At 38.8% G+C, this 22,829-nt stretch overlaps 1 protein-coding gene across 4 annotated transcripts in view; it reads left to right on the top strand.

Moving 5' to 3' along the window:
* Nucleotides 1-3,905, top strand: part of LOC124616869 (S-adenosylmethionine synthase) — a 281,538-nt gene extending 277,633 nt beyond the window's left edge. For all 4 annotated transcript variants that reach the window (XM_047145219.1, XM_047145222.1, XM_047145221.1 and 1 more), the window contains 5 exons: nt 1,320-1,463; nt 1,556-1,774; nt 1,892-2,074; nt 2,368-2,501; nt 2,865-3,905. In XM_047145219.1, coding sequence (XP_047001175.1) covers nt 1,320-1,463; nt 1,556-1,774; nt 1,892-2,074; nt 2,368-2,501; nt 2,865-2,967 — 783 coding nt within the window. In that variant the 3' untranslated portion in view covers nt 2,968-3,905. The remainder of the gene's footprint in view (nt 1-1,319; nt 1,464-1,555; nt 1,775-1,891; nt 2,075-2,367; nt 2,502-2,864) is intronic.
* Nucleotides 3,906-22,829: the final 18,924 nt, after the last annotated feature.

Here is a 22,829-nt window from a genome sequence, read left to right as displayed (position 1 = left end):
ATTTGAAACAAAATTTGATATTTTATGTACATTTCTTTCACTGCAGTGTGAAAACTAAAATCTGCCATGTGCAAAGTTCACAAAATGTTTTTTTACATTTCCAAAATAAAAATTTTGTTCCATGTCTCTATTTGATGCGACACAGTAAGTATGACAGATAATGGAAAGAAATTGGGTTCCTTGAGTGAAGGTATCAGACTGTAAGACGTGCAAAAAGTTTTCGGAAAACCTTATAACAAGTATTTTGTATCGGTTGGAAGTCTCTTGGCACAGGTGCCAGTATTTGGTGAACCGTACAGCCATATCAAAAGCTGTCCTCAGCGCGGGATGCAGAGTGTGCGTCTGTAGCAGCAAAATGGTTAACAGGAGAAATTCAGATAATTAAAATAATTGATTGAAGAGCAGCATAGCGTGACAGATGTGTAGGGTACACTAGTGGATGGGAAGATATAAAATGTGTTTAGTTATAAATATATTCTACTGTGCAATGCCTTTAATTTCCCTGCCACATACCAGTGGTTGGATATTGTTTTAGATTTTCATGATCAGTTGAACTGCAGCATTAGCACCTCGTTGGTTATGAGACAAGTTTAATTGGTGTTTAACAATGAAAGCTTGCAAGTATGAAAAAGTGTGTGGGAGGGCTATTTGTTTCAGTTTCATTACAATTGATAATTATCTAAATGTGAAAATAACTACATATTGACATAATCTTCCACACTTCAAATTATTGTTGCAAGTCAGTTTGAATGTTGGGGATGTAATGGGAGACAGGGCAGACTGCCTCATTTACCATTGCAGATCTTCTGTGCAAAAAGGAATAGTACCAACTTAAAATGTGTCCAGTGTTCTTATGGAACAGACTAATTTGCATCAAAAATTGGTGTTAATGCAGCAAATTAACATAGCTTCTACGGAAACATGAACAACTGTAGAGCTGTAAACTGACAATTTTCTTAGTACAAGCTGTATCTTATCAAATAGTGACTATTATTGGTAGTACAAAGTTCAGAATGTAGACAACATAAGCTCTTGTGAGCTGGGAACCTTGAAGTATAGCACTTGGAAGTAGTCTTCTAGATTACTTTCTGCCAAACATGATACCTACAAATTTAGGGTATTTCTGTAAACACATATTTGCTTAATTTAGTGTTACATTGGTTCACTTTATCCTTATTGTACAATATTGTTTGTTCTTGCATCATGCTTTACACAACAAATAAATGTTCTTAAGCTCAATTTTTTTTAACTGAGTGACTTAATTTTCTTTGGTGTAATGTATTTTCAACTGGTTGGACTAACTGTGCATTTTCTTTCAGGGTCTTATGTTTGGTTATGCAACTGATGAAACAGAAGAATGCATGCCATTGACAGTAGTGTTGGCTCACAGTCTTAATCAAAAAATTGCTGAGCTTAGGAGAAATGGAGAGTTTTGGTGGGCAAGGCCAGACTCTAAAACCCAAGTTAGTTAATAATTTATTGGTTACCAGAAATATGAATATTTATAGTACATATTCTTTCATGTCTGCTTTAATGTTTAATCTCTCTTATTTAGGTAACATGTGAATACTATATGTCCCATGGAGCTTGCATACCTCAGAGAGTTCACACAGTCGTTGTTTCTGTACAACATTCTGAGAAAATTTCATTAGAGGAACTCCGTACTGAAGTTATGGAGAAAGTTATAAAAGTTGTTATTCCTACAAGATACTTGGATGAAAGGACGACATTCCATATTAATCCATGTGGCTTGTTCGTTGTTGGAGGTCCACAGGTAATGACTGCTAATATTTCAGTAGTTCCACGATACGTTTATCGTAAATAATTTAGATCAACATTATCCTTGTAATGTAAAAATCAGCATTTTATTGAGGGGGAATTTACATTGCAGAGTGATGCCGGATTGACAGGTAGAAAGATTATTGTGGACACGTATGGTGGATGGGGAGCACATGGAGGTGGTGCATTTTCTGGGAAGGACTTCACAAAGGTTGACAGATCTGCTGCGTACGCTGCTCGATGGGTAGCGAAGTCTTTGGTGAAATCTGGTTTATGCAGGAGGTGCCTTGTTCAAGTGAGTTCGTCCCCCCACCCACACTAGTGTAACAATTTAAATGCTGTTCTGTTTTATTCTGTAAGTGGGGTGGAGGGTGGTGACAATAATTGTTCTTTATATAGTTTATTTTGCCACTAAATTTTCTTCGTTATTGCTGCTGAAAGACTAAAACTCATCCTGCCCCAATGATGTTCATTGTATTTGCTACTCTTGACGGTTGAATGACGACAAAGTAATCTGAGGATTTAGCCAAGTCAGTAGGTACTCAACAGGTTTGGAGTACCCTTTGGTAATTAATTGTTTTGTTTCAGGTATCATATGCTATTGGTGTAGCAGAGCCCCTTTCTATAACTGTATTTGATTATGGCACTTCACAGAAAACCCAGAGGGAACTTTTGGAGATTGTAAAGAAAAACTTTGACTTGCGTCCAGGAAGAATTGTGAAGTAAGTCTCTCTCTCTCTCTCTCTCTCTCTCTCTCTCTCTCTCTCTCTCTCTCTCTGTCTCTGTCTCTGTCTCTCACTCTCCCTGTCTGTCTGTTGTGTGTGTCTGTCTGAATAATCTTGACTTCTGGTGTTTGAAACAGTTAGGGCATTTGTGTCTTAGGTGGTTTCCTCTCCTTACCAGTGTAACAAATACAGCACAAAGTTAAGGTTTGAGGGTGGTATTGCTGTGATGCAAACGTAATGGTGGTGTTGATCATGATGTGTGGTATGGGTGGGGGAGGGGGGGATTTCTGGGAAAGTAAGTTAAGTGGTTTGACAGTTCCTACACACTATCTAAAACAATTTGTTAATTTTCTGTTGCAGGGAACTGAATCTCCGCAATCCTATTTATCAGCAAACAAGCACATACGGTCACTTTGGCAGAGATATTTTCCCATGGGAACAGCCAAAAAGATTGGTTGTTTGATAAATGAAGAATTTTAAATTTAGATAAAAATTGTCATGAATTCCAGTTATTGTTTTACGTCTTACTGTATGATTTGTCAGTGTAATGTTGTGCAGTATACAGTAATTCACTATTTGGTGTAAAATGTAAGCAATTTACTGGCCAGTTTTCAGCAGGAAGCTGATGAAGTCTCATTTTTAGGTGTTCTGAACCTTTGCTTGTTTTGGCCTTTCTATACATTTGTACACCTGTGTTTTTGTTAGTATGTCAGTGTAAGTTCTGTACAGCTCTGCTATGTTTTTCAAAGTGTGAGAATTATTTTGCTTGTACATGGTTACAAATGTGTAGAATTGCCTAAGTGGTAAGCAGGCTTTTAAACAGATTTTGTGAAGTTTGTGGGGGTGACAAAGCACATCTCTTGGCAGATCACAGTTGAAGGTATTCCTTCACTGCAAAAGTGTGTGGCAAAGAAAGCACCTTTCCCACTAGAGCTCCTTCTCTTGTTGGAAACTCCACACATTTTGTGTTGTGTTTTTGAAAAAGAATCTAATGGAAAAGAGCATTTCCGAAAACACTCCGATCTGTCAAGATGTGTGGAGAGTAACAAGCAGCCATGACTTTACTTTTGCATTTATGGTAGCAGCACTGATGTTCTTTAGAGAAGGTAGTGATGTCAGTGTTCATGTAGGAAGTTACGTCTTTGTTATCTGCCCAGGTTGAAAATAATTTGCATGATTAAATGAAATACAAGTGGAAAAGTGACATAATCTCAAATGCTGTATTCTGCATTGAGAGAACAGTTATGTGTGTTTTTAATTTATAATATTCCTGTGAATTGAATTGTGATTTTGTCCTGTAAGTTAGTGTTTGAAGTAAGTGTGTCATGTAAGCTCTTTAGGAATGAATGCAGCTTTAATTCATATCTGATATTCACTGTTCAAATAAACTTTTTTCTTACATTTGAGTTTTTAATTTCATTGGACCTTGCTCTCAGGAGTGTGTTTATGCTGTTCTGTTCTATTTATTTTCCTCCTGGGAAGCTGAAATAAAATGTGCAAAAAGTGTAACCGCTCTTATTGGAGGGAGGGAGGGGGGGGGGATACTTGCACCTACAAGTAGGTCTACCAGTAAAACACAAAACTTCATTGTAAGGGAATTTTATGGAATCAAATCGGCATATGATTGGAAATTGTGTGATACTTTTAACTCCATTGTACAGAATATCCAGATGATAAAAGCTACAGTACGTAACAAATTAGAGTATGTGATGTTTAAGGCATGTTTTCTATATTTAATTGGGTCTTTGTTGGTTTGTTGGGGGGAGGGGGCTTCTTGTTAAGTCAGTGACTTCTTGAAATGATGATGGATGCCTCAAAAGTCCATAGTTCAATGCCTTCAGCAATCTCAAGGTGAGATGCTCTCTGTAGATGTTGACTGTAAATTGCCTTCTTCCACTGATGGAAATAATGAATGCTTCCTGATGCTTAGCATTGGGCATGTTTTTGTAGTCTTACGAAATACAAAATTGCGGCTGCTCAGTTGCAAAAAGTAGTGATACAAAATAGGTTGCTTGCATGAAGGGAACCTCCTCAAGTATTGGTGTGGATGGCATTTGGTGCTATCATTTGCACTTTCCACTAATCTTGGAATTTATCAAAGCAAATTGTTGTATAAAGAAATATAATTAAATAACATGAAGATTTTTCAAAATTTTGTTGAACATTACTCAGTTGCTGCAATGAAAATGGAGAACAACTTAGGAAAGTGCAGCTTATTCTGGTCCCAGAAATGGACCAGTTGTTCAGTAATTCTTTGTAGTGGACAGAAAGAAGATTCCTGTATTAAAAATGAATTCTGTGGTTTCAAAAAGTTTGTAGCCATATAAACAGTAATTCTTGCAACAAGATTATGCAGCTAGTTGTGGCTACTGTCCTGAAACTGCACAATATTGAACATGTGAACAGAGAGAAATCTAGTGTGGTTAAATGAAGTTTTGTTTTGGACAGGCTGCAATGCATTTTGAAATTGCTTGTGGTGATATTTGCTCTGGATGCACTATTATCCTTTCCAGAGAAACACTCATGAACAGACAGTAGTTACCATTTTTTACTGCACACTTGTTTCGCACTAAAAGACACCAATCACTTTCTGGAATATTTCATCCATTGCCACTTGCAGCCTTTCATGTAACTATCAGTACAACCTTGTTCTACAGATACCCTTAGAACTTGGGGTCCAGCAGTAAAGCACGGGCCTGATCTCACTATGCCACTGTCTCAAATTTTGGTTCAACGATGGATTTTTTCAGTCTGCCTTTAAGCCAGCCTTTCTGTCAGTGGTGTGAAATTGGCCAGGAATGATATGTGGTTCAGTTCCCCATGTTAACATTGGTTGCCATGAGGCCAGTGGTAATGCAGCAGAGCTGCTGGCAGTCAATCTGTTAAACTGTAGGGTACCTTTCCCATGTGTGATTACTAGGGTGGTTTAGGGACCCAAAAGTTGCAGAAGTAACATTCAGCTTGTACTGGGCTGTGGAGCCACAGGAAATTGTTGGTCCTGTCCTATGTCTTCATTTCTGTGGATCATATCGAAGAAACATTCCTCAGAACATAGGCAAACGGCTCATGGCAAAGAACTCTGCTTCCTGCAATAGCTTGACAGTTTCTGAACTCGGTAACCTGGTCCGTATCCAAAGTTGCCATCCTTGATATCTGCTTCCAACCACTCTAAGTCTGTTGCACCACAGAACCCCTCACCACCTACATGAACCACCACTCCCCCACTACCCCTCTCTAAACTTCTTAACTTGGCTCTGACTTCTAAGTAACTTCATATAATAATTAATTCGATATGCACATTTCTAACAGACCAAGAACAAGAGTAAGTTTATTGTTAAATTTTTCAAGTTTAATCCTTTCTGGTGTCAGGATTAAAACGAAGTTTTATTTTGTTTTGTATATAAAGTCTGTTTGGCTTAACACCCTGTTCTCTGAAGAATTTTCTTTGACTCTGCATTGAAGTTTCAAACATCTTAATCTAAGATGGTTAGTATAATGTTTATTCTTTGTGATAAACTGCACTATGTGCATAGTAAATGTAGTATGCCTCGGAAATTTGTTTTCAGAAACATATTCTTCTATGCACACAACTTCTCTGAATGTTCAAAATCACAACAGTAACTGTAGACATTACTTTTAGCTATTACATAATGTAATATGTATTTGCTGTGAATGAAGTGATTTACAGTGCCGGACTTGGGGTTAATACCACCTTTCTCCAATAGCTGTTTCTGTAAAAGACCAAAGTCGGGAAAGTGACGAGAAGTAGCAGAATGTTGTTAGGCACGCAGAGGATGTAACAGAAGAAAAAAAAAACAAAGACGTAAATATGACAGCTCTGTGAAATCTGTCAGAAGGCAAAAGGCTTAGAAGTCATGAGGCAGTTCAGTTGCAAGTTGGGAAGTTACCACACTGCTGTCATAGAACTCAACCGAGAAAGAGTGAGACTTGCATTGGTGTTCATTTCAGAACACACTTCGTCATAGATGGGATCTGATGGGGGAGCCATTGCTGGTCAACTCTGGTTTGACTTTAGAGACTCCTGCAGCGTGAATGTATTACAGCTGGACACGTGATTTATACATGATAAAATTTTGTGTGGAAGTTTTTTTATATATATATATATAATTTAAGCCTGTTACACATCATTGGCTTTAAAATAAGATGTAAGTGAAGAAAACATTCAGTGTTTGTCTGGTTGGAGCAAAAGCTGTGAGAATTTTGTAGTAAATTTGCCCACAGAAACAGTACTGCAAGTGATATTGATAGTATTGCTATTTGTAGGCTTCACATTGCAATAGCAAATTTTAGGCAGTAATTTAATCAGTGTAAGTAAACGATATGTCTTTAGGTGGCAAGTAATTCTGATTAATTACTGGTTGACTAATGTTGGAGAACTGACACCGTGTGGCCACTGTGAGCCACAGCTTAGCATTTGTGTGTGACACAATGGCCTGATGTGGCAGGGAGACATCTATAGCTATGCATCCTTGCAGGCAGTCAATGTGTTAAACAGTAACAGGTTGCTAATGAAGTACATTAGTCAAAGTGCCTTACATACATAATTTAACAGCTAACAGACTCTTACCGGAAGACTTCTGCCATTTTTAAGCTCTTCTTCCAAAAGCTAACGTTTTGCAACTGCTGGGTATGATGGATTATACACTTAAGTGACAAAAGCATTTGTCATTCATAAAAATTCAATTGTTTGGGAACATGAAATCCATGAATGGCTGCAAATGGTGTCCAAGTAGCTGAAATAAACCATTTTGTCAGCGATCAGTTCACCTGGACCAGAAGACCCAGTCCATCCCATGTTAACACGGCCCATACCATTATGAAGCCACCACCAGCCAGCACAGTACCTTGTTGTCAACTTCAGATCCAGGGCTTAATGAGGTCTGCACCACACTTGAATCCTACTATCAGTTCATACCAACCGAAATTGAGACTCATCTGATCAGGCCATGGTTTTCCAGTCATCTAGGTTCCAACCGTTAGTCATGAGCCCAGCAGTGTCGTGCTGTTAGCAAAGGCACTCGTGTTGGTCATGTGCTGCCATAGCCCATTAACACCAGATTTCGTCACAATGTTGTAACAGATATGTTCGTTGTACGTCCCACATTGATTTCTGTGGTTATTTCATGCACTGTTGCATGTCTGTAAGCACTGACAACTCTATACAAACACTCTTGGATGTTAAATGATGACCATTGGCCACTGCATTGTCTGTGGTGAGATATAATGCCTGAACTTTGCATCCTTGTCGCTCTCTTGACACTGTGGATCTTGGAATATGGACTTTCCTAATGATTTCTGAAATGTAGGGTCCCATGTGTCTAGCTCCAAGTACCACTCCGTTTTTTAAGTCTTAATTCACATAGTGCAGCGGTAATCATGTTGGAAACCTTTTCTTAAGAAGTTCCTAAGTTCGAATGACAACTCTGTCAGTGCACTGCTCTTTTTACCTTGTGTACACGGTACTACCGCCACCTCTATATGTGCGTATCACTGTCTTGTGACTTTCGTCACCTGAGTGTATTTGGGGTGGTTGACAGCATCATATTGCTAAGCCTTAGCATCTGCTAAGATTGAATAGCCTAAAATATTGGTATCTTTAGAATCACCGAAGAAACAAGTCACAGATGTACATTTAAGACTTCACCCAACAGGTGAAATCTGCATATTTACAGTGCTAGTGTAATGGCACTCTAGCACTAGTCTGTAAAGTACCACATCAAACGCATACACAAATTTGTAGCAAAACATTTGATCAGTATTGTAGAGTGGCAAGAAATGAGGTTGTAGTCTCATTTTTGTGTGAAGTTCTGATTATCATAGCTCTGATCTGTTGAAGTGAGATTTCAGAATTCCACAGTTTTACACTATCATGTAGCTTTGCTATTGGTCTGAGTAGCATGTTATGTGCTGTTTTAATACCTTGTCCTATAGGTAAGCTGCAGTATTGGATAACAGTAAGGGCACCTTTATTGCTCAGATTGTCCGTCTGTAGTGGTAGTAAATGTGTCGATATTAGCATTGCATGAGGTGTTGCTGTTTAACTTGATAAGTATTTCTTCTCCTTTGTAGCATCGTACTTACAGCTTTTCTCCATCATGATGAGAGTGAGTGTGATCTATAAGAAACTTGCTTTATTGATCAGTTTGATATAAAGTTCCCCTTTCCATTCGTTTCATTAAGTTTCTTACTTACATTGCTTGACAATATTGTATTAATGAAGAAAATTGAAAGTCCAGGATGGAATAACTACCTGCCTACTGGAAATTTATGCCCCAAACTATAGTACAAGCCATTATTGTATTGAAATGGCAAAATAAGTAACATTTCTCTCCTTGTCCCCTTGTATACTGTTTTCTTGATTTCCGGTGTCCACGTGTTGCTTGGCAGTAAAATTAAATCCACAGTAAAAAATTCAGTAATTTGTTCTTTGTTCAAAGACTAGATGGCTTTAAAGATAAAACTGATGAGCAGTTATTAGTTTCATACAGAAATGTGTAAATTAGATCAAAACATACATATCCAAAGGAAGCTCTGATCGTTTTGGTATATTGTGCCCCTGCCTCATGTAAAACTGCCCAATGGATGGCTAATAAAATGTTTGAAAGTACTGCTGCTTCCATAATACAGGGTTGTTACAATTGAAGTTCGCTACTTTAGAGGGCCCCCATGAAAAACAAGCAAGTGATTGTATGACAGTGAAACTTCGTGAAAACATGCTCATGTGGCAGAATAGTAAAAAATTAGCCATTGAAAGGAACACATTTTAATTCACACATGAGATGGTAACATTTGTTAATCAAGTTCTGGGTTACAAACTCAATGTGAAGACCATCTGTATCTGTGACACGTGGAACCACACTGGAGACTGCTCTACTACTGCCCAAAACAATGGTGGAACAAGGAATGGTCAGCTGTTGTGACATTGCTCATGCACTGCTTGAAGATTGCACATAGCGTGTAGCATTCTGAGCCACGGCAACAGTAACTTCTTCAACAATTTGTGGTGCAATTGGTTGTCGGTCTCTCCTAGGAGCAATTCCCATGTCGCCATTTAATTAAACGCACAAATCATGTTCAAGTGCAGAAAGAGAGGACCCATCCGTATTACTCTAATGCTTTGATACTTGTGAAGAATAGCAGCACTATTGCTGCTGTTTTGTTAAAATGGCTTCACGAGTAATGCCCGGCACACCTTGTCCAAACACACGTTGACTATCTGTAACTGTAATGCACACCAATGCTTATGTTTCATCCCTATGTTGCCCTGCCAGTACTGATGCCTAGTGGCAAGTCATGACACTAACTACTGACAGCGCAAGTCCTGCAGTGCACAGTCTGAACATCATTCCTTGACTTGGGTGCCTGAATAGTAAATAGTTTCCTGTTTATGTGAATTTGCAGCTGTGATGCATGGGTCAGTCCATACCAAGTGGTCTATTATTGGTTGCTTGGCCATCTCAGAAAAAAATTATATTTTCTGGGTGAATTCTCCAATGTTTAGTAGCCAAAAAACATTTTTTAAAAACATTTATTGTATATTATTTTGAAATGGGGGCCATATTTGTTCCAGGCCGCATGTGTTTTTTCATATTTGCAAGCATCTACATTTTTACAATTATTCAGCAGTAGATTGTCCGAAGCCTTTCAGATAAAATGCATTCAGTTCAACATACTCTGGGCTACAAATTAAATTCATTATCACTTAGCTGAATGTATTATTTATTATATTTTTAATAGTTCAAAGTTATCAGACACAAATTTAAAAAACTCAATTTTTGAACGGTAGGTTTCCAAAGAAAGATTAATTTCTCAGCTTTAATAGTTCCCCCCCCCCCCCATGAACCATGGACCTTGCCGTTGGTGGGGAGGCTTGCGTGCCTCAGCGATACAGATGGCCGTACCGTAGGTGCAACCACAACGGAGGGGTATCTGTTGAGAGGCCAGACAAACATGTGGTTCCTGAAGAGGGGCAGCAGCCTTTTCAGTAGTTGCAGGGGCAACAGTCTGGATGATTGACTGATCTGGCCTTGTAACATTAACCAAAACGGCCTTGCTGTGCTGGTACTGCGAATGGCTGAAAGCAAGGGGAAACTACAGCCGTAATTTTTCCCGAGGACATGCAGCTTTACTGCATGATTAAATGATGATGGCGTCCTCTTGGGTAAAATATTCCGGAGGTAAAATAGTCCCCCATTCGGATCTCCGGGCGGGGACTACTCAGGAGGACGTCATTATCAGGAGAAAGAAAACTGGTGTTCTACAGATCGGAGCGTGGAATGTCAGATCCCTTAATCGGGCAGGTAGGTTAGAAAATTTAAAAAGGGAAATGGATAGGTTAAAGTTAGATATTGTGGGAATTAGTGAAGTTCGGTGGCAGGAGGAACAAGACTTTTGGTCAGGTGATTACAGGGTTATAAATACAAAATCAAATAGGGGTAATGCAGGAGTAGGTTTAATAATGAATAAAAAAATAGGAGTGCGGGTTAGCTACTACAAACAGCATAGTGAACGCATTATTGTGGCCAAGATAGACACAAAGCCCATGCCTACTACAGTAGTACAAGTTTATATGCCAACTAGCTCTGCAGATGATGAAGAAATAGATGAAATGTATGACGAGATAAAAGAAATTATTCAGGTAGTGAAGGGAGACGAAAATTTAATAGTCATGGGTGACTGGAATTCGTCAGTAGGAAAAGGTAGAGAAGGAAACATAGTAGGTGAATATGGATTGGGGGGAAGAAATGAAAGAGGAAGCCACCTTGTAGAATTTTGCACAGAGCATAACTTAATCATAGCTAACACTTGGTTCAAGAATCATAAAAGTAGGGTGTATACCTGGAAGAATCCTGGAGATACTAAAAGGTATCAGATAGATTATATAATGGTAAGACAGAGATTTAGGAACCAGGTATTAAATTGTAAGACATTTCCTGGGGCAGATGTGGATTCTGACCACAATCTATTGGTTATGAGCAAAAAGGTGGGAATTTAAGGAGATGGGACCTGGATAAACTGAAAGAACCAGAGGTTGTAGAAAGTTTCAGGGAGAGCATAAGGGAACAATTGACAGGAATGGGGGAAAGAAATACAGTAGAAGAAGAATGGGTAGCTTTGAGGGATGAAGTAGTGAAGGCAGCAGACGATCAAGTAGGTAAAAAGACGAGGGCTAATAGAAATTCTTGGGTAATAGAAGAAATATTGAATTTAATTGATGAAAGGAGAAAATATAAAAATGCAGTAAATGGAGTAGGCAAAAAGGAATACAAACGTCTCAAAAATGATATCGACAGGAAGTGCAAAATGGCTAAGCAGGGATGGCTAGAGGACAAATGTAAGGATGTAGAGGCTTGTCTCACTAGGGGTAAGATAGATACTGCCTACAGGAAATTAAAGAGACCTTTGGAGAGAAGAGAACCACGTTTATGAATATCAAGAGCTCAGATGGCAACCCAGTTCTAAGCAAAGAAGGGAAGGCAGAAAGGTGGAAGGAGTATATAGAGGGTTTATACAAGGGCGATGTACTTGAGGACAAAATTATGGAAATGTAAGAGGATGTAGATGAAGACGAAATGGGAGATAAGATACTGCGTGAAGAGTTTGACAGAGCACTGGAAGACCTAAGTTGAAACAAGGCCCCCGGAGTAGACAACAATCCATTAGAACTACTGACAGCCCTGAGAGAGCCAGTCCTGAGAAAACTCTACCATATGGAGAGCAAGATGTATGAGACAGGCGAAATACCCTCAGACTTCAAGAAAAATATAATAATTCCAAAGAAACCAGTTGTTGACAGATGTGAAAATTACCGAACTATCAGTTTAATAAGTCACAGCTGCAAAATACTAACGCGAATTCTTTACAGACGAATGGAAAAACTGGTAGAAGCGGACCTCGGGCAAGATCAGTTTGGATTCCGTAGAAATGTTGGAACACGTGAGGCAATACTAGCCTTACAACTTATCTTAGAAGAAAGATTAAGAAAAGGCAAGCCTACATTTCTAGCATTTGTAGACTTAGAGAAAGCTTTTGACAATGTTAACTGGAATACTCTCTTTCAAATTCTGAAGGTGGCAAGGGTAAAATACAGGGAGCGAAAGGCTATTTGCAATTTGTACAGAAACCAGATGGCAGTTATAAGAGTCGAGGGGCATGAAAGGGAAGCAGTGGTTGGGAAAGGAGTGAGACAGGGTTGTAGCCTCTCCCCGATGTTGTTCAATCTGTATATTGAGCAAGCAGTAAAGGAAACAAAAGAAAAATTCGGAGTAGGTATTAAAATTCATGGAGAAGAAGTAAAAACTTTGAGGTTCGCCGATGACATTGTAATTCTGTCAGAGACAGCAAAGGACTTGGAAGAGCAGTTGAACGGAATGGACAGTGTCTTGAAAGGAGGATATAAGATGAACATCAACAAAAGCAAAACGAGGATAATGGAATGTAGTCGAATTAAATCGGGTGATGCTGAGGGAATTAGATTAGGAAATGAGACACTTAAAGTAGTAAAGGAGTTTTGCTATTTAGGGAGTAAAATAACTGATGATGGTCGAAGTAGAGAGGATATAAAATGTAGACTGGCAATGGCAAGGAAAGTGTTTCTCAAGAAGAGAAATTTGTTAACATCGAGTATAGATTTAAGTGTCAGGAAGTCATTTCTGAAAGTATTTGTATGGAGTGTAGCCATGTATGGAAGTGAAACATGGACGATAACTAGTTTGGACAAGAAGAGAATAGAGGCTTTCGAAATGTGGTGCTACAGAAGAATGCTGAAGATAAGGTGGGTATATCACGTAACTAATGAGGAGGTATTGAGTAGGATTGGGGAGAAGAGAAGTTTGTGGCACAACTTGACTAGAAGAAGGGATAGGTTGGTAGGACATGTTTTGAGGCATCAAGGGATCACAAATTTAGCATTGGAGGGCACCTTGGAGGGTAAAAATCGTAGAGGGAGACCAAGAGATGAATACACTAAGCAGATTCAGAATGATGTAGGTTGCAGTAGGTACTGGGAGATGAAGAAGCTTGCACAGAATAGAGTAGCATGGAGAGCTGCATCAAACCAGTCTCAGGACTGAAGACCACAACAACAACAACAGTTTTTCTGCTATTACACTCTATAGTTTAGTTACTTTTTCTAGAGTATCAATGGTTAGTAGCTTACACTTAAAAAAATTCAGTATTTTAAAAAAATGGATATTTTTAATTTTTCCATTTTGTGGCCTGCAATATCTTTGTTGGGGACCAGATAAAAATCTGAAAATTTCACAGTTAATAGACCTTTATGATATCAAACTTCAATATAAAATTCAACTTTGAGATTCAGTTGGTAGTTATGAAGAAAAGATTACAAACACGAGTAAAAAATACGTTTTTTAACATCTTCGATATCTGGTAGGCTAATCAAAATAAACCAATTGCATAAAGTAACACACCACATTACACTTGCAAATGATTATTTGTCAAAAAAAATGCTGTGGTAATTGTTTCAGCAGGCTAACAATTGCATCTGCAAGCCTATACAAGTCTGATTGTTGTCTTCCCTCTTACACTAACTATTGTCTACTCACACTTATTTCGCTAGAAGTTCTTGAAGTGTGCAATTGAAAAATGGTGTCTCAGTGTTCTGTTGGTGTTATTATTAATGAAGCATGTCATAAAAGTGTTTATGGAGTGTATCCTAAAGACATTTCTTTAATCGAAGATTACAGTGAAGAAGAAAAAGTGTTGTTTTACCTACAAGTTGGTCCAGAGGTCAAATCAACATACAGGTCCCATGAAATGAAATACAGTAGAGCATCGATTATCCGAAGTAATTGGGGGACATGGGTGTTCGGAAAACTGGTTTGTTCGGATAATCGAACTGTACATGTTTATTTGCCAATAAGAAGTACTGCACAGTAAATTTATTCATAAGAACAGGCATCTCTTTTAGTTTTACAAAATAGCATACAAAGTCAACTTCAGTAGAAATATATAGTATGTGACACAGTTTATTAAACAAAAATATATACATATTACATACGCATTTTGCATGAACAATACACACAGTATACAAAATTAACGTTTAAAAAAATCCTTTATTTTGGTCTGTCTAAGCAAGCCTACACGCTTACGAGCAGCTAAGTCGTACTTTTTTCATTACAGATATCTGAAACTGGTCACTTTCATCTTGGGCTACAAACCATCGCAAGGCAGTATCTAAACAAGTGAACGCCTCAGAAGCTGTTGGTATACTTTCATCTTCACTTTCTGGAGCACTGGTTGATGAGATGCTGGCGGCATCATCTTTATCAGTGACGACGTTTACTATCTCGCTGTCCTGCATGATTTGGTGTCCTGGATCTGCATCATCGATATTCATCCATTCATGAACGTCTTCATCACATTCGTGGCAATCTGTTTCCTTTAGCATACCGAGAATTTCGGACATATCATTCTGTGCCTTGCAGGCACTCTTTTGTGAGGTTTACACAACAGGCAAGGCTGACATATTAACGTGCTTGAAACAACGTGGTTTTTTTTACTTTTACCAATGACGAACATAGGCAGTCGGTGACTTCCAGTAGCATTAGCACAAGCCAAAGCTGTAATACCGCTACTTCTACTGCCAGTGCCTTGTGAATTTTCTTCTGTGTCCAAAATTTTATTCCAGGCTTTCTTCAAATTCTCTTCCTTTACACTATTCCATGCTGTGCTGATCATGTAGGATGCGTCTTTCAAGTCAATATTCGTATGATTTCTTAAGAGACTTTCTTCTCCATACTCTTCTCTTTCTAACAGTAACTTACGCAACAATTCTTTCCTGTAATATCGTTTGAAAGTCTCAATAACGCCTTGATCCATGGGCTGTAATAAGGAGGTTACGTTAGGTGGAAGAAATATTACCTTTATGAACTCGTCTTTTTCGTTTAAAATATCACATGACGGATGAGTTGGTGCATTGTCAAGGAGAAGTAGTGTTTTCTCCCTCTTCCCATTCTTTAGCTGATGAGCTTTTACAGAGGGTATGAAAATGTCCAGAAACCACTTCATAAAAATCGTACTATCCTTGCAGGCACTCTTTTGTGAGGTTTACACAACAGGCAAGGCTGACATATTAACGTGCTTGAAACAACGTGGTTTTTTTTACTTTTACCAGTGACGAACATAGGCAGTCGGTGACTTCCAGTAGCATTAGCACAAGCCAAAGCTGTAATACCGCTACTTCTACTGCCAGTGCCAAGCCGAAAGAAGTGTGCTGATTGTTGAAACACAGCGACTGGCGGCTTGGCCGGTCAGCAGCGCCTTGTGAAGGCCCCATTAGAAGCAATGTTCCGCCAATGGTGGCCCAGTGCGATGACTACTGTGGGAAACTTTTGGTCTGGGAGTGAGGGGGATGATGGACGGTAGGGTGGGAGAGTAACAGGTGCGAGCAAGTACACAGTTCGGTTAAGTGGTCGTTCGGTTGACCGATGTTCGGATAATCGACGCTCTACTGTACTTAAAAAAATTTCATCACCTTTTTGGTCCGTCTTGCATGGACCTTTTTGAGAAACATAAGAAATTTCATCACCTTTTTGGTCCGTCTTGCATGGACCTTTTTGAGAAACATAAGAAACCTATAACAAAAGGTCTGCGAGAAATAACATTTGATCATTACTCTAAAAATAAAAGCCCTTTTGTCAATCTCATACCAGGAAAATCATTGTGTCCAACATGCTATTCTAAGATATTTGTTACTCACAAGAGAAAGGGGTAGTGAAACCTCAGATACAGAATTTTGTGACGTATCAGCAACCATTAAAAAAGTAGATACAGCTTGTGAAATCCTGGGTATATTGCCTGCTAGTAAAATTAGGTGGGAATTTAAGGAGATGGGACCTGGATAAACTGAAAGAACCAGAGGTTGTACAGAGTTTCAGGGAGAGCATAAGGGAGCAATTGACAGGAATGGGGGAAAGAAATACGGTAGAAGAAGAATGGGTAGCTTTGAGGGATGAAGTAGTGAAGGCAGCAGAGGATCAAGTAGGTAAAAAGACGAGGAAACCCAGTTCTAAGCAAAGAAGGGAAAGCAGAAAGGTGGAAGGAGTATATAGAGGGTCTATACAAGGGCGATGTGCTTGAGGACAAAATTATGGAAATGGAAGAGGATGTAGATGAAGATGAAATGGGAGATACGATACTGCGTGAAGAGTTTGACAGAGCACTGAAAGACCTGAGTCGAAACAAGGCCCCTGGAGTAGACAACATTCCGTTGGAACTACTGACGGCCTTGGGAGAGGAGAGCCAGTCCTGACAAAACTCTACCATCTGGTGATCAAGATGTATGAAACAGGCAAAATACCCTCAGACTTCAAGAAGAATATAATAATTCCAATCCCAAAGAATGCAGGTGTTGACAGATGTGAAAATCACCGAACTATCAGTTTAATAAGTCACAGCTGCAAAATACTAACACAAATTCTTTACAGATGAATGGAAAAACTAGTAGAAGCCAACCTCGGGGAAGATCGGTTTGGATTCCGTAGAAACACTGGAACGCGTGAGGCAATACTGACCTTACGACTTATCTTAGAAGAAAGATTAAGGAAAGGCAAACCTACATTTCTAGCATTTGTAGACTTAGAGAAAGCTTTTGACAATGTTGACTGGAATACTCTCTTTCAAATTCTAAAGGTGGCAGGGGTAAAATACAGGGAGCGAAAGGCTATTTACAATTTGTACAGAAACCAGATGGCAGTTATAAGAGCCGAGGGACATGAAAGGGAAGCAGTGGTTGGGAAGGGAGTAAGACAGGGTTGTAGCCTCCTCCCGATGTTGTTTAATCTGTATATTGAGCAAGCAGTAAAGGAAACAAAAGAAAAATTCGGAGTAGGTATTAAAATTCATGGAGAAGAAGTAAAAACTTTGAGGTTCGCCGATGACATTGTAATTCTGTCAGAGACAGCAAAGGACTTGGAAGAGCAGTTGAACGGAATGGACAGTGTCTTGAAAGGAGGATATAAGATGAACATCAACAAAAGCAAAACGAGGATAATGGAATGTAGTCGAATTAAATCGGGTGATGCTGAGGGAATTAGATTAGGAAATGAGACACTTAAAGTAGTAAAGGAGTTTTGCTATTTAGGGAGTAAAATAACTGATGATGGTCGAAGTAGAGAGGATATAAAATGTAGACTGGCAATGGCAAGGAAAGTGTTTCTCAAGAAGAGAAATTTGTTAACATCGAGTATAGATTTAAGTGTCAGGAAGTCATTTCTGAAAGTATTTGTATGGAGTGTAGCCATGTATGGAAGTGAAACATGGACGATAACTAGTTTGGACAAGAAGAGAATAGAGGCTTTCGAAATGTGGTGCTACAGAAGAATGCTGAAGATAAGGTGGGTATATTACGTAACTAATGAGGAGGTATTGAGTAGGATTGGGGAGAAGAGAAGTTTGTGGCACAACTTGACTAGAAGAAGGGATCGGTTGGTAGGACATGTTTTGAGGCATCAAGGGATCACAAATTTAGCATTGGAGGGCACCATGGAGGGTAAAAATCGTAGAGGGAGACCAAGAGATGAATACACTAAGCAGATTCAGAATGATGTAGGTTGCAGTAGGTACTGGGAGATGAAGAAGCTTGCACAGAATAGAGTAGCATGGAGAGCTGCATCAAACCAGTCTCAGGACTGAAGACCACAACAACAACAGTAAAATTAGAAAACTAAGTCAAGATAAAAGACCAAGTGCCTTGAATACAAAAATTGAGAAAGTGACATCTACAGTCAAAAAGAATTTGGAAGTTCCATTTCAAAATACAATTAGTACTAAAACAGATGGAACTGCACCAACCAAATATGATGATTTGATAGGAAAACTAAAAACTAAATGCAGCATTTCAAACAAAGAGGATAAAATTAAGATTGTCAGTTTACTGCCGAATTCTTGGAGTCTAGGAAAAGTTAAGTGATGAATTTAATGTGTCAGAACATCTTGTTAAGTTAACAAGGCAATTAATAAAAGAACAGGGAATTTTACCAGCATTACAAAAGAAAAGTGTATCTAATTTGGTAGATGGAAACACAATCAATAAAGTTATTAAGTATTATGACGATGATGATAACAGCTGTTTAACGTCAGGCAAAAAAGACTGTTTCTGTGAAAGAAAATGGTTCTAAGATTCAAAGACAAAAAAGGTTAATATTGTGTAATTTAAATGAACTATTCACTGAATTTAAAAAATAAAATCCTGACATTAAAATTGGAAGATCATAGTTTTGCGAGTTGAGACCAAGATGGCGTATTGTTGCAGGGGCATCTGGCACCGATAATGTTTGTGTTTGTTTGTATCATCAGAACATAAAGTTGGTGATAGATGGAGCCAATCTTAAAGACCATTTGGAAGTTATGATATGCAGTATTGACAGTTACAATTGTATGATCAAGGGAAATATGAAGATTGTCCAGGCAAACAAGCCTTCCTTGACATGTTTGAAGAATCTGAAGAAGACGATTTAATGCCTGACAATATAAAATACAAACAATGGGTGACACAAGACCGAACTGAAATGGTGACAGTCATAAAATCACGAGAAGAGTTTTTTGAAGTGTTGGTGGCCAACCTTGAAAATCTGAAAATGCATCATTTTATTGCAAAAGCTCAAAGTAAATTTTTGAAAGACAAAAAGCGAACCTTGGCAGCTGATGAATGCTTAGTTCTTGCTGACTTTTCGGAAAATTATTCCTTTGTTGTTCAAGATGAAGTAAAAGGGCACCACTGGGTAAACAAACAGGCCACAGTTCATCCATTTGTATTCTGTTATAAAGATGAAGATATCCTAATGAGCCACAGCTTTTGTGTCATAAGTGACTACCTTGAACACAACATTACAGCAGTGCACATTTTTCAACTAAAATTAACAAACTACATTAAACAGCACCACCCTTCCATAAAAAAAAAAAAAACTGATTTTCTTTTCAGATGGGCCAGCAAGTCAATATAAAAAAAATTATTAACATCTCCTTTCATAAAGAAGATTCTGGGTTTAATGTAGAATGGCACTTTTTCGCTTCATGCCATGGGAAGAATGCTTGTGATGATGGTGTTGGGGTACAATGAGGTGAGCTGTCACAAAAGCAAGTCTGCAGCAGACTGATGACAATCATATCATAACACCTCAAGAAATGTTTGAAGTCTGCAAAAAACATATCAAAGGAATTACCTATGTTTTTGTACAATGTGAGGAAATACAAGAAGTCTATGACAGTGTCTTGAAGGAAAGGTACAACACTTGTCAGAAGATTAAAGGCACTCGATCTTTTCATTGTTTTGTACCCCATTCACACAACTTACAGAAGTCTAAGATCACATCAACTTTGCCTGATAGTGAACTTCATTAGTGTGGAAAGCTTGTACAACTGGTTCTTCAAAATAAGGACATAGTGGCTTGTGTTTATGATAAATGAAATGTCATGTGGCTAGGGCCTCCCGTCGGGTAGACCGTTCGCCTGGTGCAGGTCTTTCGATTTGACGCCACTTCGGCGACCTGTGCGTCGATGGGGATGAAATGATGATGATTAGGACAACACAACACCCAGTCCCTGAGCAGAGAAAATCTCCGACCCAGCCGGGAATCGAACCCGGGCCCTTAGGATTGACAGTCTGTCACGCTGACCACTCAGCTACCGAGGGCGGACGTGTTTATGATGAACAGTAGTGGATTGGCGAAGTTGATAATATTGACTGTCAAACCGAGATGTACATTTGTATTTCATCACTCTCCAGGACGAAGGACATCTTTTAAAAAAATTGAGAACAATCAAGTTTGGATGCCACTTAAAAATGTACTAAGGAAACTGTCTCCCATGGAATTTACAACTGTGACTGGGCGAATTTATAATCTAACACCCAAACTTAGTGAACAAATGTTCAATGAGCAATGTACTAGAAACAAATAACAAGAGAACAATATAATGTAATTAGTAGGCTTATTTTCAATAAAAAAGTAAGTAATCATAGATATGATTAAATAATATACTGTAACTTATTCCATAAGCCTAGATATTGCAGATGTTAAAAAACATATTTTTGACTCTTGTTTTTAATTTTTTTCCATGACTTCCAGTTGGATCTCAAAGTTGAAATTTATACTGAAGTTTGATGTCATAAAGGTCTACTAACTGTAAAATTTTCAGATATTTATCTTGTCCCCCAACAAAGATATTGCAGACCACAAAATGGAAATATTAAAAAGTCCATTTAAAAATATATTAAAGAATACATTCAGCTAAGTAATAATGATGTTACTTTGTAGCCCAGAGTGTGTTGAACTAAATGCATTTTATCTGAAAGGCTTAGGACGATCCACTACTGAATAATTGTAAAAAAATGTAGTTGCTTGCAAATGCGAAAAAACATATGGAGCCTGGAACAAATATGGCCCCCATTTCAAAATAATAAACAATAATTAAAAAAAAAATTTCTGTGACTACTAAACATTGGGGAATTCACCCAGCAAATATAAAAATTTTCTGCGATGGTCAAGCAACCAATTATTTTTTTCTTGGAGCACTTGGTATGGATTGACCCACATGTCTGAAAGAACAGACACGGCTTCAAGTATTTTCCAGTAAAATTTTATTTTGGCCACCTCGTATCTCCTCATGTACAGTGTGATTATACTTAAACTTTCAGTGCTTGAGCCAGTATAAACAGAAAACCTTGTATGTAAATTTAAGATGGAGTGGGATAAAGGAAAGGGGAAGGATTACTGGCAGCAACTGCATCAGGACTTACACAGAATCAGCAGAGACGAGTGAAACTGCATGCCAGGTGGGGATTTGAACCCTGGAAGTGTCGGAAGTTCCATGCGGCTTTTCGCGGATGATGCTGTAGTATACAGAGAAGTTGCAGCATTAGAAAATTGTAGTGAAATGCAGGAAGATCTGCAGCAGATAGGCACTTGGTGCAGGGAGTGGCAACTGACCCTTAACATAGACAAATGTAATGTATTGCGAATACATAGAAAGAAGGATCCTTTATTGTATGATTATATGATAGCGGAACAAACACTGGTAGCAGTTACTTCTGTAAAATATCTGGGAGTATGCGTGCGGAACGATTTGAAGTGGAATGATCATATAAAATTAATTGTTGGTAAGGCGGGTACCAGGTCGAGATTCATTGGGAGAGTGCTTAGAAAATGTAGTCCATCAACAAAGGAGGTGGCTTACAAAACACTCGTTCGACCTATACTTGAGTATTGCTCATCAGTGTGGGATCCGTACCAGATCGGTCTGACGGAGGAGATAGAGAAGATCCAAAGAAGAGCGGCGCGTTTCGTCACAGGGTTATTTGGTAACCGTGATAGTGTTACGGAGATGTTTAATAAACTCAAGTGGCAGACTCTGCAAGAGAGGCGCTCTGCATCGTGGTGTAGCTTGCTGTCCAGGTTTCGAGAGGGTGCGTTTCTGGATGAGGTATCGAATACATTGCTTCCCCCTACTTATACCTCCCGAGGAGATCATGAATGTAAAATTAGAGAGATTAGAGCGCGCACGGAGGCTTTCAGACAGTCGTTCTTCCCCCGAACCATACGCGACTGGAACAGGAAAGGGAGGTAATGACAGTGGCAAGTAAAGTGCCCTCCGCCACACACCGTTGGGTGGCTTGCGGAGTATAAATGTAGATGTAGATGTAGATGTAGATCTCCTGCTAATTGTTGTTGTTGTCAGCTTTCTTCTGTAGCACCACATTTCGAAAGCTTCTATTCTCTTCTTGTCCAAACTATTTATGCTGCTAATTAATGAAAAGAATTAAACTTGTCAGAAAGTACCACTGTTGATGATGTGAACAAGTTACCAAACTGTTATTACAAAATGCCTGTCTCAGGGCAGTTTTATTTTGGCCACTCTCTGGTAATTGTCTTGCCCTCACCTGATGCTGTACTTCTCTTTCAAATAGTTTCTTCCATAGAGGACTAAATTTACTACTCTAGTCTGAGTTGGTGGTAAGAGTGCCACAGTACAGAGCTTTTTCCCAATATTCCAAATGCATGCGACACATTATACACACTTGTAGCACGATCTGTCTCTCTTCCACAGATTTAAAGAAAAGAAAAATTTTGTTTTAGGTTCTGTTGTTGAGAAAATTCTGTGCACTTAAAGTGACATGCTCTGCAACATTTCCCCATGCTGACAACGAGGTTGGTGAGGAGTGCTTGTGGTAGGGTGTTCCATTCCTTCATCACTGCAGTTGGCAGGTGGGTGATGGTTGATGCACGTGGATGTGCTGCAATATATCTTCCAGACACGTCCTACATGTGCTCGAGGGAATTTTCAATT

This window comes from Schistocerca americana, chromosome 1, assembly GCF_021461395.2.
Source record: "Schistocerca americana isolate TAMUIC-IGC-003095 chromosome 1, iqSchAmer2.1, whole genome shotgun sequence".
Taxonomy (NCBI): Eukaryota; Metazoa; Arthropoda; class Insecta; order Orthoptera; family Acrididae; genus Schistocerca; species Schistocerca americana.
The sequence above is the reverse complement of the archived record's forward strand: the minus strand, read 5'-3'. Positions and strand labels throughout refer to the sequence as shown.